The sequence below is a fragment of the Mustela lutreola genome, chromosome 2 (genome assembly GCF_030435805.1).
Source record: "Mustela lutreola isolate mMusLut2 chromosome 2, mMusLut2.pri, whole genome shotgun sequence".
In the NCBI taxonomy this organism is placed as follows: Eukaryota; Metazoa; Chordata; class Mammalia; order Carnivora; family Mustelidae; genus Mustela; species Mustela lutreola.
This window is the reverse complement of record NC_081291.1, coordinates 8,977,306-8,996,830: the sequence shown is the minus strand read 5'-3', so window position 1 is coordinate 8,996,830 and position 19,525 is coordinate 8,977,306. Positions and strand designations below refer to the sequence as shown.

The following is a 19,525-nucleotide window of genomic DNA, read 5'->3' as shown; positions in this document are numbered from 1 at the left end:
GCCCCCAAGAGGGGAGGAATATTTCTCTGGTTTGTCTATTGTTGTGCTTCCAGTGCCCCAGCACACAGTAGTTACTTAATAATTTGAGTAAGTGAGGGGCGCCTGGCTGGCTCAGTTGGTTAAGTGTCTGCCTTCCGCTCAGGTCATGATCCCCAGGTCCTGGGATCGAGCCCTGCATCGGGCTCCCTGGTCAGTGGAAAGCCTGCTTCTCCCTCTCCCACTCCCCCCCGCCCCCGGCTGGTGTTCCCTCTCTCACTGTCTCTCTGTCAAATAAATAAATAAAATCTTTTTTTAAAAAATCGAGTAAGTGAGACAAGAAATAAGACAAAAATAAAGATCATGGGGCGCCTCCGTGGCTTAGTGGGTTAAAGCCTCTGCCTTCATCTGGTGTTATGATCCCAGGGTCCTGGGATTGAGCCCCGCATAGGGCTCTCTGCTCAGCGGGGAGCCTGCTTACTCCTCTCACTCTCTGCCTGCCTCTCTGCCTACTTCTGATCTCTGTCTGTCAAATAAATAAATAAAATCTTTAAATATATAGATAGATAGATAGATAGATCATGCCAGATGGTGCTAAGTGCCAAGGAGAAGAAAACTAAAGAGACAGTAGGTGGTGAGTTGGAGCAGAGGTTGACATTTTAAGTAAGAGGGTCTAAAGGCCACCTGAAAAGGTGACATTTGAGTAAAGACGGGAAGAAGGTGAGGGAGGTTCAATTCTCGCCGCCCCCATCAGACCTAGATGAGGACCACAGCCTTCTCTTGAGGACCACGTCCTTCCTGTCCAGCCCTGGAATCTCAGCTCCACACCGGCACCTGGTACGTGGTAGGCGCCCTCCGAACGGAAGTGGGGTGAGGGAAGGCATCTGGCACGAATGAGGCCAGCGGCCCCGTGCACTCACGTCCTGCAGCAGCTTCTCCAGGTTCTCCTGCAATTCGTAGAAGTAGACGGTGGTGATGAGGCCGTCGCGGGACTTGGTCAGGCAGTCCCGGGCCAGCTCGATGATCTGGTGGTGGATGAAGCTGAGCACGCCGTCGGCCAGCGGCAGCACGCTGTCTGGTTCGTAGGCGCGGGCGAAGTCGCGCAGCTTCTCCTCCATCTGCGCGGTAGCCTGCGGGAGGGACAGAGGCGGGGCGGGGGTGCCGGCGCCGGGGATGCGCCTGGAGGCTGTGGCCGCCAGGAGCCTGCGCTGCGCGCGCCGGCCACCAGGGGGCGCGCGGAGCTAAGGCGAGCGAGGGCTCCCGCCGCCCGGCCTCCCAGCGGCCGCCCCCCGCCCCGTCTCACCTTCGGGAATCTCTCCTTGTAGACATGGTTCATCATCACGATCTCGTTGTCGTAGGAAGAAGGGGAGCGCCCGGGGCTGCGGGGAGAGAAACCCATCCTGTCCAGCCCCCTGCTTCTGAAAACAGCCAGGGTGGGGTCCACCCCCAACCCCGGTAAAACCTCACCCATCGTGTTGCAACCCGTTTAATCATGCGGACAGAGGTCTCGCAGTACACAGTCCCTCAGATCATCAACTTGGGTGAGGGTGGGGGGTGTTTGCCCACCTAAGGCTCCGCGAGCGAGGCCGCACGGCAGGAGAGCGGCGGCCACCATCTTCGTCAGTGATGCTCTCGGTGCTGCCAAAGTGCTTGGAGAGGAAGTGGAGCTCATCCACGGTGGGCTGGTAGGGCAGCTGGTGCAGGCGCTCCTGGGAGGAGCAGGAAGACTGGGGGGAGGAGCGGGGCCCGAGTCAGAGCCACCGCGGTCCCCCCACATCTCGCGACCCTGGGCTGGGATTCCTGGGGCTTGATGGGCCACTGGGCAGGGTCGGGATCAGGACCTGTTTTATGATCCTTGGATCCCAGGGTCCAGGTTGGGACTCCTGGAGACAGATGGGGGACAGGGACAGACACAGATGAGAACTGTGACACTCACACAGATGTGGCCAGTGGGAGCCTGTTAAAACCTGAGTCAAGTCACATCCCTCCTCTGCTCAGAACCCTCCATGGCTCCCACCTTACTCAAGGTGGGCGCTGAAGTCCTTCCCAGGACTCACAACATCTTACAAGATTCAGTCCTGTCTCTCTGCCATCACCTCCTTCCACTCTCCCCATCATTTACTCTGCTCCAGCTGCACAGTCCTCCTTGATGGTTTTTGAACAAGCCACAAACGCCCCTGCCTCAGGGCCTTTGCACTAACTCTTCCCTCTGCCCGGAGCATTTCTGCTACTGATCACTTCTCCTTCACACCTTTGCTTAAATATCACCCCTCTGGGTGGCATTCATCCCTCTGAACACATATCCATCACTCGCTATCCCTGCCCTATCTTGTTTCTTCTTGCTACATTTATCTTCTGACTTCCTATATCTTTATTACTAATTTTTATTGCTATCTGCTTGAGGCAAGGATCTTGGTTCTGCTTGGGCCCTAATCAGGGCCTGGCATACACAACAGACCCACAGATATCAGTGGAGAAAACAAGGATAGCTGTTCAATTCTACAGGCAGAAGGATCTTTTGAAATATTACATTACTGGGGTACCTGGCTGGCTCAGTGTATTAAAGCCTCTGCCTTTGGCTCAGGTCATGATCCCAGAGTCCTGGGATCGAGCCCCGCACCAGACTCTCTGCTCAGCAGGAAGCCTGCTTCCTCCTCCTCTCTCTCTGCCTACTTGTGATCTCTGTCTGTCAAATAAATAAATAAAATCTTTAAAAAAAAAAGAAATATTACATTACTCATTCCCCATCCCATCAGTTATCTACTAAAATAATTTCTTCAATGCACATAACCTATAATCTACAGAACCACAATCTCAAACAGCTCAGGCTGAAATTTTAGTATAATTTAATATACAGCAAAAAAGCCTTTGTATGGTTTCCCACCACATTAAGAATAAGATCCACTTCTTGGCCCTCACTGAGAAGCCCCAGTACGACCAAGGGCACTCGCTGCCTGCCTCACCCCAGTTCCTCCACTTCCAACCCTGAGCACCAGCCACTCAGAGCTATTTTCAGCTTTCCAAAGGCAACAAGTTGTCTGTTGCCTCCGGGACTTAGCACATGCTGTTCCCTCATCCCCTTCCTGAAATACACTTCCTTTCCTTCTCCCACCTGCCAAATGCCTGCTGATCTTTTGTCTTGGCTTCAATTCCACCTCTTTCAGGAAGTCTTCCTTGACCTCCCCCGCAGCTAAATCAAGTCCCCTCCCCCCCTGCCACACTGCTATCACCTCGCCTGGTATTACTCCCAAAACAGCTCCAACCACCCCGTGTTGAGATGACTTCTTACTGATCTGTCTCCACTCGTGAGGGCCTCGACAGTCCATGGATCCTGGCCCAGCTTCTAGAGCCCACCCACCATATGACAGTGACATCTCTGCTGAACATCATACCAATAGATGGATGAGTGAACCAGAGACACAGGTAGAAAAAGGGGCAGGTGGAGAGAGAGAGACTTAGGGTAGCACGGTGCAGAGCAAATGTGTTCTAGGTGAAGGCTGTGCCGACCTTGGTCAGCTGAGCCCCTTGGGCAAGCAGCCCAACACATGAGCCTGAATATCTTTATCTGTAAAATAAGTCGGTGATGAGTAGGACCCCCAAGAAGATATGTTGAGGGTGGAGAGCAGGGCTTTCAAGGGGACCTGTAACTTGCCAATAGATGGATGGGTAACACCTTGGAAAACAAGAGAAGCCCCAAACTCTCCTTAAGGTCAGCCCGACTACTGGCCTGGGTGTGGGCCTCTAGGCTGGAGGGCTCCCTGGCAGCTCCCACCCACTCGCCCACCTGCCAACTCACCGAGACAGTGGAGCTGGGTGTGTTGGTGCCATAGCCAGACGAAGGAAGCGAAGCCAGAGACCAACGACGTCCGTCCGCCCTGGAACCCGGCCGAGATGCTCAGAGGCTCCGAGGCCCCACTGGTCCCCCCACTCCTCAGGATGTGGTAGAAGCCACTGGCCACCACCGGGGTAGGGAATGGGAGGGGATATATCTGTGCTCCGTCTGAGATTTCCAAAGGGCCTCAGAGCCAAGGGGGTAAAAAGGAAGTCTTCCAGGCAGGTACCGGGGAATCTCAACAGTTACCCCCCATGAGAAAGCATTCAGAGTGAGACCACTTGAGTCTTCTCAGAGAAGAAAGGCCCCTCCCTCAAACACACACACACACACACACACACCATCACTCTCATGGCCACAGGTACCAGTGTTACTGCGACGAGGGCGGTCAAGTTCACACACTGACAGTCACACACACTCACACAGGACTCCTCAACACACACACTCACACACACTCACTGACCCATATATGGACCCAAATACCACACTTTCCCACATTTACTCCCCCCACGCAGGCAAAATCAGATACACACTCACACCCAAACACATGTACTTAGAGACCCAGTACTCACACTCTGACACAAAGACACGCCACTCCCTCATGCCCATTCTACACTTCCGTGTTCGCACAGACGCATTCAAGAACCCTCACGCACTCAGTCACACATTCGAACTCCCACACAGCCACACATTCATTCACACGCCCACCAGATTGCACACTCACAGGGAGACATTCATGGAAGGGCACGCTCCCTCACATATTCACACACGTTTAACAAAGTACAGATAAACCCTCACACCCATGTCCACATCCATGTTCACCGACGCACACCCCCATGGACACATGTGTAGGCACACGCTGCCTCACATTTGCACAGTCTCACAAATTCATACTCACACATCCACATGGGCACACGGATTGCACATCACGGGGACACGCACTCCCGAGCGCGAGACTCGTCCCGTATTCCTCCCTCCAGGGAGTGCCCTCCCACCCAGCCCAGGCAACTGCATCAGCCCCAATCTTAGAGCCATTTTCTGGCTCCCTATTGCCCTCAGCTGGATCCCACAGCCAAGGGGGTCTTCCCCCACCCACCCCAGGGAGCTATCCTCTGTCCCCCACAGTCCTGTGTGAGTCCCACACGACAGCCTTCACCAGCCTTTGCGGTGACCCAGGTTTTCTGGAGTGCCACCCCAACTCAACCCCAAAGACAGAGACGGGGAGTCATTCACCTCTTATGCTCAATTCCCAGATCACAGCACGTGTTCAGACAACGTTTTTAGAATGAATAAAGTTCAAAGAAAACGAGAGCCGCCCAAACATCCTGGTGACTCCCAGAAGTTTCTCCAAAACACATTGGATGAATCTTTCTGCTTCCCCCAATTTCGCCAAAAGCCCGAGGAAATTCATTAGCGACACTCCAGAAACCCTCAAAGACCCCAGTTAGGAAAACCCGAGATTCCTCCTCTTCGGCCCTCGAGAAATTGCCCCAGGTGCCCTTCCTCTTGTTGGAGACCGAGTCCCTCGGTGGGCATCATGCAGGCTGCGCTTGCGCACCTCATCTCCGCTCCCTGTCCTGTTGCTATGGTAACGCTCGGCCTGGAACTAGAGGCTAGGGAGACTGAGACCCTGGGCTCAGAGCGCAGGCGCTTTCTCTCCACTGCAAAGGAAGTCCCACTCCTCCTCTGATTCCGGATGGGCGGTTGGCCCCGCCTTCTCATAGGCCCCGCCCCTATGGCCAGGCGCTTATTCCCGCTGGGACGTGGGGGCACTCTGCGGGTCCCTCGGGCCCTGGCTCAGGTGCAATTACGCGGGGAACAGATGGTGGCCCAGACGATGGGTCGGGAGGATCCGGCCAGGGTTCTAGGGCCCTGGGGAGAGGGACTCACCTTCGGGAGGAGGCAAACGAGAAGTGGGCGGGGGTGTTGGGGGAGAAGTTGCGGGGGCTGTCCAGGGGACTGCTACCTGTGGCGGAAAGAGGGGGATCTTAAGGCTTGGTGTGGGAGACAATCCCACCAGGCCTTCCAATCCTCAAAGAGGGTTGCCAACAATAGCTCCTCCCCTCTTTAGTCTAGTCACACCTTACATGAGTGGATCACGCCCCCTTAGCTGTGGTCCTGCCTCTCTAAGCTGTTTTGGTTACCAAGTCAGCCCAAACCCCCTCCAGTCCGGTTCCGTCTTCATCTGAGATGGCCTCGGTCCTCGGGCATGGTTCCTCCCTTCAGCCCCATCCCTTTTTCAATCTAGCCCCGTTTGGGCCTCTGCCCACCAATGCCGGTTCCTCAGCCGACTGACCAAGGCCACACAAAGATGGTCCCGCCCTTTGCCCAATCCGGGTCCTCCTCTGTCCAGACTGGGCCCAGTCCTGCGGCATGGACACACCCATTGCCTGTGGCCCTCCCCTACCCTGTGGCCACGCCCCTAACCGGTGGCCACACCCCCTCTGGTCTGGTCCACACCCACCACCTGTCTCACCCAGGTGTCCAGGCAGTGGGGAGTGGGGTCGCGGCAGCGTGGGCGAAGTGCTGGTCAGGATGAGGCTTTTCCGGTTACTGGTGCGGCAGCTGCAGGGAAGGCGAGGCAAGGGGACCGGGCCAGAGCACAGCCCAGTGAGTTTGTGAACCCCACCTTCCCATCTCAGATCCCCACCTGTGTCCTATCTGTGGGTGCTTGGAGGTGCCTCCAGAAGATGGCTCAGAGGACATGCTAGAGGTCCCAGCATGTATGACCATGTGGGCACAGTGTCAGTCATGGAATAACAGACATGTTGCCCATGCGACACCATTAGAGATCCCGAGTGCCTGTGTGAGACTCTTTGGGGCTGCACATGACGTTCTCTGTAGGTATCCACATGTGGTACGGAGGGTGTGAGCTCAGCACTGGGTTGAATTTATCTCATAAGATACAACCTGTACCTTCGTGCGTCTGTGTGACACAGTGTGTAATGCCACTTGTCCGTGGCTAGATGTGCCATCGTGGGCTGTACTCCATACGAGCATGATTTTTGCTACATGTGTCTACGGCTTTGTTCGGCATTCTAAGTCTATGTGATATCCTGTCCTTGTGTATGTGACATTCACCACGTGTAACCACGTATGGCATCTATTGTGTCCGAGTTTCATACCTTGTGATACTGGGCATGTTTGAACCTGCCACCATGTGTGGCATTCCCTAAATTAGTCTCCCATGAGATAACGTGCGACACTGTGTCTCTCTATCTCTGCAAGATTCCCTGTGCCATGTATTCTGCATTCGTGTAATACTGCATGTGACATGCTTAGGTGATATGATGTGCTGTGACATTGTTAGGTGCATGGATGTCTTTGCCATACATATGTCTGTGTGCATCTTGGATGCCCAAATCGTGCGTGTGTGTGTGTATGTGTGTGTGTATGTATCACCACGCATGTGACATGTTTCTGGATGTACACAGCACTGTACCTGTGGGCTTATTCGTCTGTGTGTGACACTGGTGGTCCCCCTGTGTGTCTGGGCATGACTCAGACCTATGGCCACTGCATGCGTGATGGCTCCAGGGTGTATCTGGGCCACTGGGGCTGTAGTGTGTGTATGTGTGTGACATCATGTCCTACGTGACGCTGTGTGTCACTATTTTCCTTATGAAGCTGTATTCTTGGTGGGGGTAGTTTGTGCTTTGATAAAGCCCCCCCTTCCCCTCTGCCCCTCAGGGTCCCAGCTTCTGAAGACGGAGCCCCCAGACCCTCCACTTCCCTCACCCCCCCCCACCACAGTGACGGAGCATATTAGCGAGGCCAGGAACACGCGGCATGGGGGGCGGGGGGGAAGCCAGGCTGCGGCTATTGTTCCGAGGGTGCCAATTCCCCCACCCTCCCCTTCTTCCCCTACCCCCACTGGGTTGCCGGAGCCCGCAGCGCCAGTAGACAAAGGCGCCGCAACCCCCCACCCGGCGCAGCCTCCTCCCCCCCCCACCCCGCGGCCGTCCTCTCCGGCATACAGGCCCCCCAGTCTCGGCCCACACAGTCCCCAATTCAGCCCCCTCCCCCGTAGGAAGGAGCAGCACGGGCACCTCTGGCGCTGCTGGACCGGGTGCAGCATCCCGGGCCCCGCCCTGCGGCAGCGGCCAGAGGGACGGCTTTGGTGGGGAGGGCCGGGTCAAGGTCTGAGGGATGGGGGTTCTACCTCTTGGTGCGGCGGAACATACTGCCGCCAGGGAAGGAGGGCATCGAGAAATTGGAAAGCGCGGTCCAGAGAGAGTCAGACATGACCCGGCGGCGGCGACATGGTGGCAGGTGCGGCAGTGGCGGCGGCAGCGCGGGGAGCGAGCGCGCGGGGCGGAGGCTGGAGCCGCAGCGAGTAGGGGAGGGCGGGGGAAGGGAGGGCCGTGCCACTGCCGCCCGCCGGAAGGGGGCGCTCCTGTGCACCAGTGGGCCAGGCCCCGCCCGCGCGCGCCCCTGGCGCCCCCACCCGGGCTCGCGAAGGGACCGCCAGCCCTGTGCATCTTTCCCCAAGGCTCACCTGCTGCTTTTCCGGGGCAGAGGCAAATCCTTCTAGAAGGCAAAGGGGCAAAAGAATGAGGTCAGCGAGGACCAGCAGCTGCTGTCTGCAAACCCTGTCACCCCCTGGAGGAGCAAATGTTGGGTGGGACGAGCCCCTCATCAGCAGCCTCACCTGCACCCTTCCTTATCCCCGGAAAGCAGGGCTCTTTGGAGGAGAAGGTGCCAGAGTGATTTCTCTCCCGACCCCAGAGACCAGCCTGTACAAAGCCCCAAACAGGACTCCTGAGTTGACATCTCAATGTGCATTTGTGCAAAGGAAACAAGAGCCTATTTGAAAATATTTCTTGAACGCCTCTTGTATGCCAGGCCCTGTCCTAGGCACTGTGGACACAGCAGCGAATGAGAGAAAAATTCCTGTCTTTTCGGGACTGCCATTTAGAGAAGGGAAGCATACAATACACAAGACTAATATAGACGTGAACAAGCTAAGTTTAAGTATTCATAAGTATCGTGAATAAAACTAACATGATGTGAGGGGAAAATGCAAGGAGAAGGACAAGATGGTCAGAGGGTTGCTCTGGGGAAATGACCTTTAAGACAGTTGTTGAAAAAATAAACGCCAGCCATGGAAGGATTTGTGGAAAGAGCATTCCAGATAAAGGGAACTGCAAAGGTCCCAAGGGAGACAGGAATTAACTTGGCATGCTCAAGCATGAAAGGCTGAATGAATGAATGACTCCACACCCCACCCCTAGGGTTCTATCCCACTCCCAGCCAGATTCAGTGTTGAAGGTGATGTAGTTAGGATGGCTCAAAAATAAAACTGGAAATGGGAATTAGATGATGGCCAAGAGGTCTTTTTGATCTGGTGTGATGATAATAATTGCTAAATATTAACATTTTTTTAAAAGATTCTACCCATTTATTTGACAGAGATCACAAGCAGGCAGAGAAGTGGGGGGGGGGGGGGGTCAGGCTACCTGCCAAGCAGAGAGCCTGATGCAGGGCTCAATCCCAGGACCCAGGGATCATGACCTGAGCCGAAGACAGAGGCTCAATCCACTGAGCCACCCAGGCGCCCCGCTAAATATTAACAGTATGTGTCCACACCAGAAGAAGGTTGTGTTCTGTTTGTCAAGCACTCAGGAAGCCACTACAGGGATCAGAAGTTATGGAATTCGGTGCCCTTTCCCAGGAGAGCAGTGGGAAAAGGGAGTGTTACCTTCCAGTCTGTTTTCTGTCCACAGGTGAAAGTGAATAAAGGAGGTTGGGTGGAGCCACAGAAGGAAAGATTCTAGTGAGGGTTTCAAAAGCATTTTGGTGGGCACTCCAACATGGGTAAAATAAGGGACATTCTAGATCCTTTCTAGGATCTCTGACAGCAGAAAGCCCTGGGTTCAAATCCCTGCTTTGCCTCTTATAACCTTGGCAAATGACCTCCCAACAGTCCATTTCTCCTAGAGGATTCTGTGAACTGATTCAGGTGCCTGGCACCTTATCATGATGCCTGGTACACAGTAAGCACTCAATAAATATTAGGTCATAGGAACAGGAGTTATTGTGAATGGACATGCTCCATGAAAGAGGATGGGCCAAAGGGACCTCCCACTCCCATGTACAGAGGATACACATACGGTTGGAGTCAAAGAGAACGCTGTCCAGTTGGGCAGCCCTGCCTTCCTGAGCCACGGATGACCAAAAATCCATTCCAGGTTTTCCCTCTGTTTTTGCAGGATCAGTTTGAATGAGCCTCGGCTGGCCGGCTGGGCGGGACGACCGCAATGGCCCAAGCGAAATCTAGACCTGGATTTTCCGGCCACGGAGCCCAGGATTCCAGATCCGGGTACACTCAGCCTTCGAGGTTGAGCCCCTGAGGTTCCTTTAAACACCTCCCGGAGAAGTCCTGGAACCTAGCTCCATTTGCTAGCGCCCCTAAACATCCTAGAGTCTAAGAAAAGGGCAAACTGGAGCTGTAGAGGATTTGGATCCTCAGCGACAGAGTAAAGAGACGCCACCTCCATCACGAGCTGCAGAGCCGCTCAGCCAAGCGGATTCTGCTTCTCCCTGGGATTGATGGACGGCTCTGTGGACAGGGCTTTCGAACTCAGGATGCTGTAAGTATATACGATCCCACCTGCACACAGTTGGGGGCCCTCGGGCGCTCCGCAGTTGTGGAACAGCTCCTAAAGGGTTGCATCAGTGTGTGAGGATGTATCCAAGGCAGTGAAGTGGTTAACCCTGCCAGAGGGGAAGGGGTAGGGGCAGGACTGCGGAGGGTAGCCTGGCCCAGAGGATGCCTCAGGAAGGAAGGGTGGGGGAGTGGGCGGATCCCGGGCTGGGGGCGGAGCCTTGAGGAAGAGATGGAAGGCCCGCGTGGCGCTGAGCCAATGGGAGTCGGCGCCGGCCTGGAGGGCGGGAACACACCCCCTTGCAGGCCCCGCCCCTTTCCGCCCTTTTCCAGGGGACCCGACCGCGCGGACCCAGACTGGCTGCTTCAGCACCTGCTTTGGCTTTGCCGCTGCTCCTTCCCTTTTGTCAGAACCTCTTCTCCCACTAAGATGTCAGAACCTCTTCTCCCCAGCACTAAGATGAGGTGGGAATCCTGAGGAGATTTCGAGAGCCCAAGGCTCTTAGATGGAGCCATCTGGCTGAAAGCAAATTAGTTTCCCAACCCAGCTCTGGCTCCCGCATCATGCAGACTACCTGGGAAGTCCTTCCTATCATCTGACTCAGATTTTTCCTGCTGCAATGACCGATCAGTTAACCTTGGTCTCCAACCTCAGGGATAGTGTGGGTTAGAGGAATCCTGAAATGGACATGGCCCTGGGGGAGGGTTTGAATCTTCCCCTTTTTTTTCAAGCGCCAGGCTAGGTATGTAGTTTGAGTCTGGGGCCACCTAGGCTTTATCTAAACCCTTCCAGATTATTTAGCGTGGGTCTGAGCTCCAAGAAGCCTCACAAGGACCAGACCCCAGGCAGGCCTTGGGATGAAGCTTTGATCAGTTTCCTTGCTGGGGTCAATTTAAGAGCAACATCGAACCTTCCTATTAACCCTTAGAAGCGCACGAGGAAGATAGTAGAGGAGGACCCTTTTCAGCCTGAGTCCCCACCCAACTTGAAGGTGGCAGTTCCAGCGGCCTGGATTTCCCCACACTCCACAATCCTCAGTGTCCCACTCTGTGCAGTGGACTCACTCCCGCGCCTGCGCAGCCTAGAGACCAGTATCTTCTAAGGCTGCAAGGAGCTAAAAATCGCTCCCGCCCACCCACAAGCTGGGCTGGACTTGAGGATCTCGAGGCAGGCGGGGGGGGTGGGGGGTGGGGGGGTGGGGGGGGCGGATGGGTAGTGAAAGGAGGGGGAATGAAGAGTGAGGAGGGAGGCTGTCTAGGGTGTCTGTCCAATTAGGGCAGTAGGAAGAATCCTGGTGGCCGGGCTGATGCATGGAGGTCGCAGGGGTTCCCCACGCCTCAGAAAGGGGTTCCTAGGGTAGTAAGGGGAGACGCTGCAGCATAAACATGTTTACGGCCTCTGCAGCGCCGGTGGCCCCGAGGGGCGCGAGCCCTGGGGCAATAACTTTGCTCTGCGGCCCCTCACCCCTAGCCTGGCTTTGCGCCAGGGCGATGACTTCGGTCCCAGCCCCCTCCGGAGGAGGAGGACCAGGTGCCCCTCAGGGCTATCCTCGAGGGGGAGCGCTAGGCTGCACCCCTCCGTCAGCTCCCTGGATCCCCGGGCGGCGCCTGAGGGGCGGGGTCGCCAGCGCGGCGGGACGCGCGGCTACCGTGTTCCCCTCTGGTAGCATCCCGAGGCCGTGGGAGGGGGCGGCCGGGCCGGCCCGGGCGCAAGTTCTCCCGCCCCCTGCCGGGCCCCGCCTCAGGGCGCCGACCCCTTCCCCACCACCCGGGACCCGGGCCGCCACGTACCTGCAGCCTCCGGCGGCGGATCAGGCCCGAATCGTCCATGGCGGCGGCGGCTTCGGCCCCGGGGAGGGAGGAGGGAGGTGGCGGCAGCGGCGGCGGCGGGAGGAGGGAAGAGGGAGGGAGTGAGAAGCCGCGGGGACCGCGGCGGCGGCGGCGGCGGCGGCGGCGACGGGGGGGTGGTTGAGGGGTGGCGGGGGCGGAGCAAAGTGGGGCGGACCCGGCGCCGTCACTGCGTCTGGGCGCCCGAGCCTGGCCTCGGCCAAGGCTGCCCGCGCGGCGGGGTGGGAGGGGGCAAGCGAGGGAGGAGCTTCCCTATGTCCCCAAGGGAGTCAAGCTACGGAGATACCCCTATAAGTAGAGCCACCCCAGGGGAGAGACATGCCCATGGGTAGACCTCCAACCCAAGAAACACCCAAGGGAGACATTCTCACTAAAATTATTCCTTATGCGGATACCAACCCCTCCCCGCAGCGACCCCCTCAGGGAGACACATTCCCACGGGTTGATAGTCTCCACCGGAGGTCCTCTTCAATCAGAAACTCCCCCCTCACCCTGAAAATCATTCCTAAGGCAGATGGTCTCTGAGAGGTAGCGCTTCCTCTCAAAGCCCCCTGCCGCCCCCAAGAAGAGACACTTCCGCAGAGAAAAATCCCCACGGGTGACATTTTCCTTGGAGAGCCTGGTAAAGATACCCCCAAAGAAAGACCCCCACATATTCTCTGTGGGAAATTGTTCCCACCCACGAGACCCTCACATCCTGAGGAGATACATTCTTACAGAGTGACATTTGCATTGAGGACACCCATCCTCAAGGGAGTTGTTCCCACAGACAAACATTTTGCCTGCATATACCGCTCCCCCTTCCCAATCAGAGCCTTCTCGGGGAACGTAGCAGCCCCTCTAACGACCCCCTCCCTCACCGTCAGGATTAAGTAGTCAGGTCAGGCTGGGCTGTATTTATAGGACCGATTAGTGGTAGTTTGGGAGGGGGGGCAGCTGACGCGATTTTCACACACACAACCCCGCAGTGTTCCTATAGCTGAGACCAAGCCGACCATGCTTCCCAGAGTTGGTATGGAAAGCATCGGTGACCTCCCCACTCTAGGCATTAGGGGACAGGGTGGGGAGGGGGCGACCGGAAAGCCCTGGAGGGCGCGGTCCCTGGGCGGGAGCGACCCCTGCCGGCCAATGAGTGCGACGACAAGGTCTGGGTCCAGGTGTTCCCCAGACATTTGTTTCCTCATCTCTGAGCCTTTGCCTGAGTTATCTCAGTGTTTCTCTCTGTCTCTGTTTGTCGGCACGTTTGTTTGCCATCCCGCTAAGTCTGTTCTTCGCACTTCTCTGTCAAAGTCCCAGACTCCGCTCTTGTCGCCCCTTCTAAAGCAAGCTGTCTCGGGAGCTCTCCGTGGTGCTGATCTCACGCGCTCCTGTCCGCGGTGCTGAATTCCGAGGGCAGGTTTGGGGGCTGAGGTCGGGGGAGGGGATGGGTTGGCAGGAGGCACAGTCCAAAGACTGGAAAGATATGACACACGAGCACCCTGGACTACCCAAAATGGACTAGGGGAAGGCTAGATCCATTAGGTCTTTGTTGCTGATGCCTATAGGACATCACTGTGTGGGTACCCCTGGAGGGGCCAGGAGATAGGGCCTTCTGATTCGTTAATTTACTCAACAAGTACTGAGCACCTACTGTGTACAAAGTAGTGTTTTGAGATCTAGGAGTTCCTCAGTGAAAGAAACAAAACAAAAATTCTGCATTAGCCTGAAAAGGGAGAGAGAATTGTGGTAGTGGTCATTGCTCACAAAAACACATATGCACACACTACAAGCACAGGTACACACACACACACTGCAAAAATACACACAAACACGAACATACCAACACATGCTCAGGAAACAGACTCACATACACATAGTCACACACTGCAAATATGTACTCCTCAAAAATACACAAACATACACATTCTCAGCAAACACAGACTCACACACAAACACACATACACGTTTCCAAATATGCACTTAGCAAACTCAGACACACTGAATCGTATGCAAACACAAAAACACAGAATACAGACAAATAATCAGCAAACACAGGCACACAAAAACACATATACACATAAACTCATGCTCTGCAAAGACACACACATGCAAGCACCTACTGAGAAAACAGACATACACACACTCAGCAAATGCAGACACACACAAGTAACATGTACACTCAACAGACACAAGCACACACACATAATACAAAAACCAAGAGAAGCTCAGCTACACACAAACTCTCATCCAACACACAGACACAGTATCCTATCCTCACAACACATGGACACACATATACTCACATATACACTACAGGACTGCTCTTCTCGCCAGGGTCTCCCACTAGAATGTAAGTTCTCGGAATGTGAATTTTTTAGAAGATTTTATTTGAGCATCTGGGTGGTTCCGTTGGTTAAACAACTGCCTTCCACTCAGGTCATGATCCCAAAGTCTTGGGATTGAGTCCTGCATCAGGCTCCCAGCTCCACCAGGAGTCTGTTTCTCCTTCTGATCTTCTCCCCTCTCATGTTCTCTCTCTCATATAAATAAATAAAATCTTTTTTAAAAAATTAAGGGGTGCCTGGGTGGCTCAGTGGGTTAAAACCTCTGCCTTTGGCTCAGGTCATGATCCCAGCATCCTGGGATCGAGCCCAGTGCTGGGCTCTCTGCTCAGCGGGGAGCCTGCTTCCCTTCCTCTCTCTGCCTGCCTCTCTGCCTACTTGTGATCTCTGTCTGTCAAATAAATAAAGTCTTTTTAAAAAGATTTTTTAAAAGATTTTATTTATTTATTTGTCAGAGAGAGAGTGAGTGCACACAAGTGAGGAGTGGCAGGCAGAGGGAGAAGCAGGATCCCTGCTGAGCAAGGAGCCTTATGCAGGACTTGATCCCAGAACCCTGGCATCATGATCTGAGCCAAAAACAGATGCTTAACTGACTGAACCACCCAGGCATCCCAAGGTTGAGGTTTTCATTTTTTGATCACTACTGCATACCCTGAACCTGACACAAAATAGGTGCTCCATAAACATTGTTGAATGAATGGATGAATTGAGAAAATGTTTGCAAAAAACCCACATTCACAGAAACTGCAGAGGAACACACACACACACGTTTCAGATACAGACACACCCTCTCCACACAGGTCAACACCCCCTTGTTCACTAATGGACACCATTCATGGTCAACAGCATTTATCCACTGATTCATCCACAATATTCTCACAGGATGGCCATCCTGACCCTACATACCCCCCTCACATTTATTATATCTTACCCAATTGGACACACTTGGCTTGGAACACATAAAGACTTCCTCACCCAGATTTTGAATACACACACACACACACATATACAACTAGTTAACGAAGAGACACACATACTATACCCTCACACAACAAACATACACTCTCTCCACACACACAGCCATACAAACACACTTTTATCCAACACACATACACATAGAGTTTAAGCCATCATCTCAACATAAAGGTCAATGCAAAGATATATACAACGCAGTCCCAGGTCCCCTGGCCTTTGGTCAGTTGGAGCAGGGGGTGGAGCAATGGGAAACTCCTCCTCTGCATCAAACCACACCCCTTTGGCCACCGCTCTTTCCTGCACTTGACCCTGCCGTGTCTCAGCAGCGCCCTAGACACCCGTCCAGTTAACAGGTGAGGGGTGGCCAGAGGGGACAGAGGAGGGGAGGGAGTTGTCTTGTCTCCACAGACCCTCAGCTTCCCCTACCGTACAGCTTTAGTACCCCAGCGGCAAAACTAGAGTCCTGCCACGGTCAAGCTTGGCTCCGAAGGACCAGCCCTGGTGGCAGCCCCTAAGCCGATTGTGGGCCGAGAGAAGGTGACCATGAGAGGGGCCAGCACGGATCAAGAGGGAGGGAGGAGACTGGGCAGAAGAGAGAGAGAGGAATTACTGGACAGAAGAGAGAGAGAGAAAAAGCTGGGGAGTCCCCTTAGTTCTGAAGACAGAGGGGATCACCTAAGGGCCAACAGGGTGGAAGACCCTGCTGGGTGTGAGGGGGAGGGGCACCACGGTCCAACTAGAGGAGGGGACCCTTGGGCCTAAAGGGAGGGGACATGAGTCTGATGGGTGAGAAGGGACTCCTGGATCAGAGGCAGGACTTGATGATCCCCTGGGATTTGAAGGTTCTTGATCATTGCCTCCCCATCAACTGCTCATTCTCTGCTCTCCCTGGCACTGTCTCCTGGGTTGGCATCAGGAGGGTACAACCCTGAGCTCCCGGATACAGTCAGCCAAACCTTACCCCATACCCCAGCTGATTCTTGTCTCAGGTGGACATGGCCTGCAGGGGCCACACTCGACCCAAGGGCCTGACCTGGGCCCTAGGACTGACCCTGGCTTGGATCCTGCTGGGAGCCTGTGGAGGAAGCCGCCCACTCCCAGCTATGTCCCGGAGACACCACAGGCTGGCAGCCGATCTTGGCACAAGCCAGCTGCACCTTGCAGGTGAGCACTCCAGACCCTGCCTAACCGCCAACACCTAAGAAATCCCATTTCACCATAGCAATACCAGAATCTCCTTATGAGAGGGGCTTGGGGTGACACATGTGTGGGGGAAGATGGGGAGTCAGGGCTTGTGCTAAAGAATAGTAGTTAAAGGGGCACCTGGATGGTGCAGTCAGTTAAGCTTCTGCCTTCAGCTCAGGTCATGATCCCAGGGTCCTGATTCTCCCTCTCCCTCTGCCTGCCATTCCCCTTGTTTGTGCTCTCTCTCTGTATGTCAAATAAATAAACAAAATCTTAAAAAAAAAAAAAAAAAGAATGGTAGTGGGGCACCTGTGTAGCTCAGTCCTTAAGTGTCTGCCTTCGGCTCAGGTCATGATTCCAGCACCCTGGGATCTAGCCCCTCATCGGGCTCCCTGCTCAGCGGGGAGCCTGTTTCTCCTTCTCCAGCTTCCTCCTGCTTGTGTTCCCTCTCTCGATACCTCCCTCTGTCATAAACAAATAAAAATCTAAAAAAAAAAAAAAAAAAAAAAAGGAATGTTCGTTAAAGTGCACAAATTCTGGAGTCAGATTTCCTGGATTCAAATCCCAAACCCAGGTCTACCACTTCATAACTGGTTGATTCTGAGCAAGTCACTTACCTCTCTGGGCTTCTTGTAGACCCTTAAAAAGGGGGCGTGGGGGGGGAATAGACCTATCTCATAGGGGTATTGTAAAGCAGTATATGTAAGTATATGAAAACATACCATTATCAGGGACATAACTAAGCTGATTATGATAAACTATTATTATTATTCAAAATTGCTTTTGTGTCCCAAGAGAAGTGTCTTTATTTAAGTTTAATGTATGGGCGGCACTGACGTAACTGGGGTTATGTTCAGGGGACCCCCATGCCTTGCTTCCCCAATCCTGAGGATACAAGATCCTAACTCACAGGAGTCCCCTTCTCCATGCTCCTATTGTCCTGTTGTCAGAGATGGACACATCAGAGGCACTGGACCCTGGGATGGCCCCAGAACGCTGTGGGGACCCTAGCCCCGGGTGAGTACGGTACTCGCCAGTCTTTCCTTGCTCCAGTTAACCCTGCCAGGGACTACCGCCCCTGCGCATCCTGACCCAAATGATCCTATCTTTCCCGATGTTCAGGTGCGAATCCTTTCTGGGACATCTCCAAGTTGCCCTCCACAGTCGCTTCCGCCTGCTGTTACTGGGAGCACGCCAGGCACAGCCGCTCTGTTCCGAGCTCTGCGATGTCTGGTATGGGAGGCGGGGCGCGAGGGGCGTGTCCTATGGTTTGGGCGGGACCAAAGGCCGGTTGGGCAGTTTGCTCCGCCTAGTGTTTGAAGGGGTGTGGCCTGCCTCCCACAAGACCACGGTCTAAATTGGAGGCCTAGTGTTTAGAGGCCAGGTGGAAAGGGGCGGGGCCTGTAAAGGACCTGGCTTTTGAGGTTGGCGGTTCGTAGGCGAGACCTTTCAGAGACCTGGGCTTTTAAGGGGCGGGGCCTCCTGATAGGAAAGAGACGCTAAGAAGGTGGGGAATGCAAGGGGCTGGCCGAAGTCTGTCGGGATGAGGTCAGCTGTGCCAGGGCCCGTGGAGAATGTAGGGCAGGGTGATCTGGGGGCGGGACATACACGAAGCGAAGACTTGGAGGGCTGGAAACCCGCTAGGACACGACTGCGGAGACTTTACCCACTTTCTCTCTACACACCATCCACAGGTTTGCCACATGTGAAAGCGATATTATTTGCGACCCGACTTGGCTCCCGATCCTAGAAAAGAGGGGCTGTGAGCCTGGCTGCCCTACCTATGAGCAGGTGAGCTTGAGATAGAGGTGCGGGAGAGAGACCTCCACTTACTATGTTCTATCTTAAGCCGCCTAGGCCCCAGGGTCCTGACTGACACTCCCAAGGCCCCTGCTCCCACCCTTCCCCCGTCCGCACCACAACCTCCATAATGGGATAAGTCTGTAAGCTCTGGATTTGGCCTCCCCAAGGGGCCGTCTCTGCTCTAGGCCCATCCACAATTCCCCCTGAAAGACCCAGAAGCTCAGATCACCTTCCCTAAGGCCTCAGCCTTAATCTGGCCCTCCCCGACCCCAACCATGGGACCCAGTAAAAATAACTCGCCCTCCCAGGACTCGGTTCCTGTTATGGCCCCGCCCCCACACTCTCCGTAGGACCCAAAGCCGGTACTTGCCCACCCCTAGACCGCACCTCTACACTGGCCCCTACTTGCAAAGTCCGGGATTTTCCTTTTCCAAGGCCATGCCCCTCAGCCCTTCCTCCCCTCAGCCCGAAGGCCACGCCCCCCAGAGTACCTGGACTCCGCCCACTCGGACCCTAAGTCCACCCCCTCCCCCAGACCTTCGCTGACGGGGCGGAACTTTGCCGCTCGGTTCTGGGCTACGCGATGCCGGTGGCAGCTCCTGGCGCCGGTCACTGCATCAACATTTCCACCTCGGTACTGCCGGGTTCCAGACAGGAAGGGAAGGCCCGAGAAATCACCTTCCTGCGTTCCCGCCGCTCACGCACCTGGATCCTGGATGCCGCGGGCAGCGGGAGTGGCAGTGGAAGCGGCAGCGGCCCCTAGGGGGCGCCGGGCCTTGGATGGGAGATGGGAGTCCCTTTCCCCCACCCGGCCCCTCAAGATACCCAAAGCTCCACCTCTCTCCTGCTCTGCCTTCTAGTTTCCAGAGTCCTGTCTCTCCTTCCTGGAGTCCCAGAGACTCGCCCTTCTCCAGGTGACTAGACCAAAGAATCCAATTCTAGCTCATCTTCCCCTCTCCTCCCTGAATAAAGTCTCCA

The 19,525-nt window shown here is 55.0% G+C and overlaps 2 protein-coding genes across 8 annotated transcripts in view; one reads left to right on the top strand and one right to left on the bottom strand.

Annotated features, from left to right (window-relative positions):
• The window catches only part of MAST1 (microtubule associated serine/threonine kinase 1), a 32,151-nt gene extending 19,775 nt beyond the window's left edge, over positions 1-12,376 (bottom strand). For 2 of the 4 annotated variants that reach the window (XM_059160114.1, XM_059160117.1), the window contains exons 1-7: positions 7,971-8,144; positions 6,285-6,373; positions 5,699-5,774; positions 3,773-3,851; positions 1,543-1,703; positions 1,280-1,355; positions 897-1,106 (exon numbers count right to left, since the gene is read on the bottom strand). In XM_059160114.1, coding sequence (XP_059016097.1) covers positions 897-1,106; positions 1,280-1,355; positions 1,543-1,703; positions 3,773-3,851; positions 5,699-5,774; positions 6,285-6,373; positions 7,971-8,053 — 774 coding nt within the window. In that variant the 5' untranslated portion in view covers positions 8,054-8,144. Of the gene's footprint in view, positions 1-896; positions 1,107-1,279; positions 1,356-1,542; positions 1,704-3,772; positions 3,852-5,698; positions 5,775-6,284; positions 6,374-7,970; positions 8,145-8,306; positions 8,339-12,206 lie in introns of those variants that run through there. The other 2 variants (XM_059160116.1, XM_059160115.1) reach the window with 2 other exon arrangements.
• Positions 10,003-19,525, top strand: RTBDN (retbindin). Of its 4 annotated transcripts, none has more exons than XM_059160118.1 (6): positions 10,003-10,401; positions 16,549-16,723; positions 17,695-17,761; positions 17,867-17,977; positions 18,439-18,535; positions 19,199-19,525. In XM_059160118.1, the coding sequence occupies exons 2-6, from the start codon at positions 16,555-16,557 to the stop codon at positions 19,463-19,465; spliced, it is 711 nt and encodes a 236-aa protein (XP_059016101.1). In that variant the 5' UTR covers positions 10,003-10,401; positions 16,549-16,554; the 3' UTR covers positions 19,466-19,525. The 4 variants fall into 4 exon arrangements, with proteins under 4 accessions (XP_059016101.1, XP_059016102.1, XP_059016103.1 ...); XM_059160119.1 differs by having other exon boundaries at positions 16,533-16,723; XM_059160120.1 differs by having other exon boundaries at positions 19,083-19,408.

Excerpts from the sequence above, each read along its gene's own strand:
- RTBDN (XM_059160118.1), top strand. The coding sequence starts at position 16,555 with ATGGCCTGCAGGGGCCACACTCGACCCAAGGGCCTGACCTGGGCCCTA. Across the intron at positions 17,762-17,866 it reads TGTGGGGACCCTAGCCCCGG|GTGCGAATCCTTTCTGGGAC; the intron begins GTGAGTACGGTA and ends CCCGATGTTCAG. Across the intron at positions 18,536-19,198 it reads GCTGCCCTACCTATGAGCAG|ACAGGAAGGGAAGGCCCGAG; the intron begins GTGAGCTTGAGA and ends GCCGGGTTCCAG.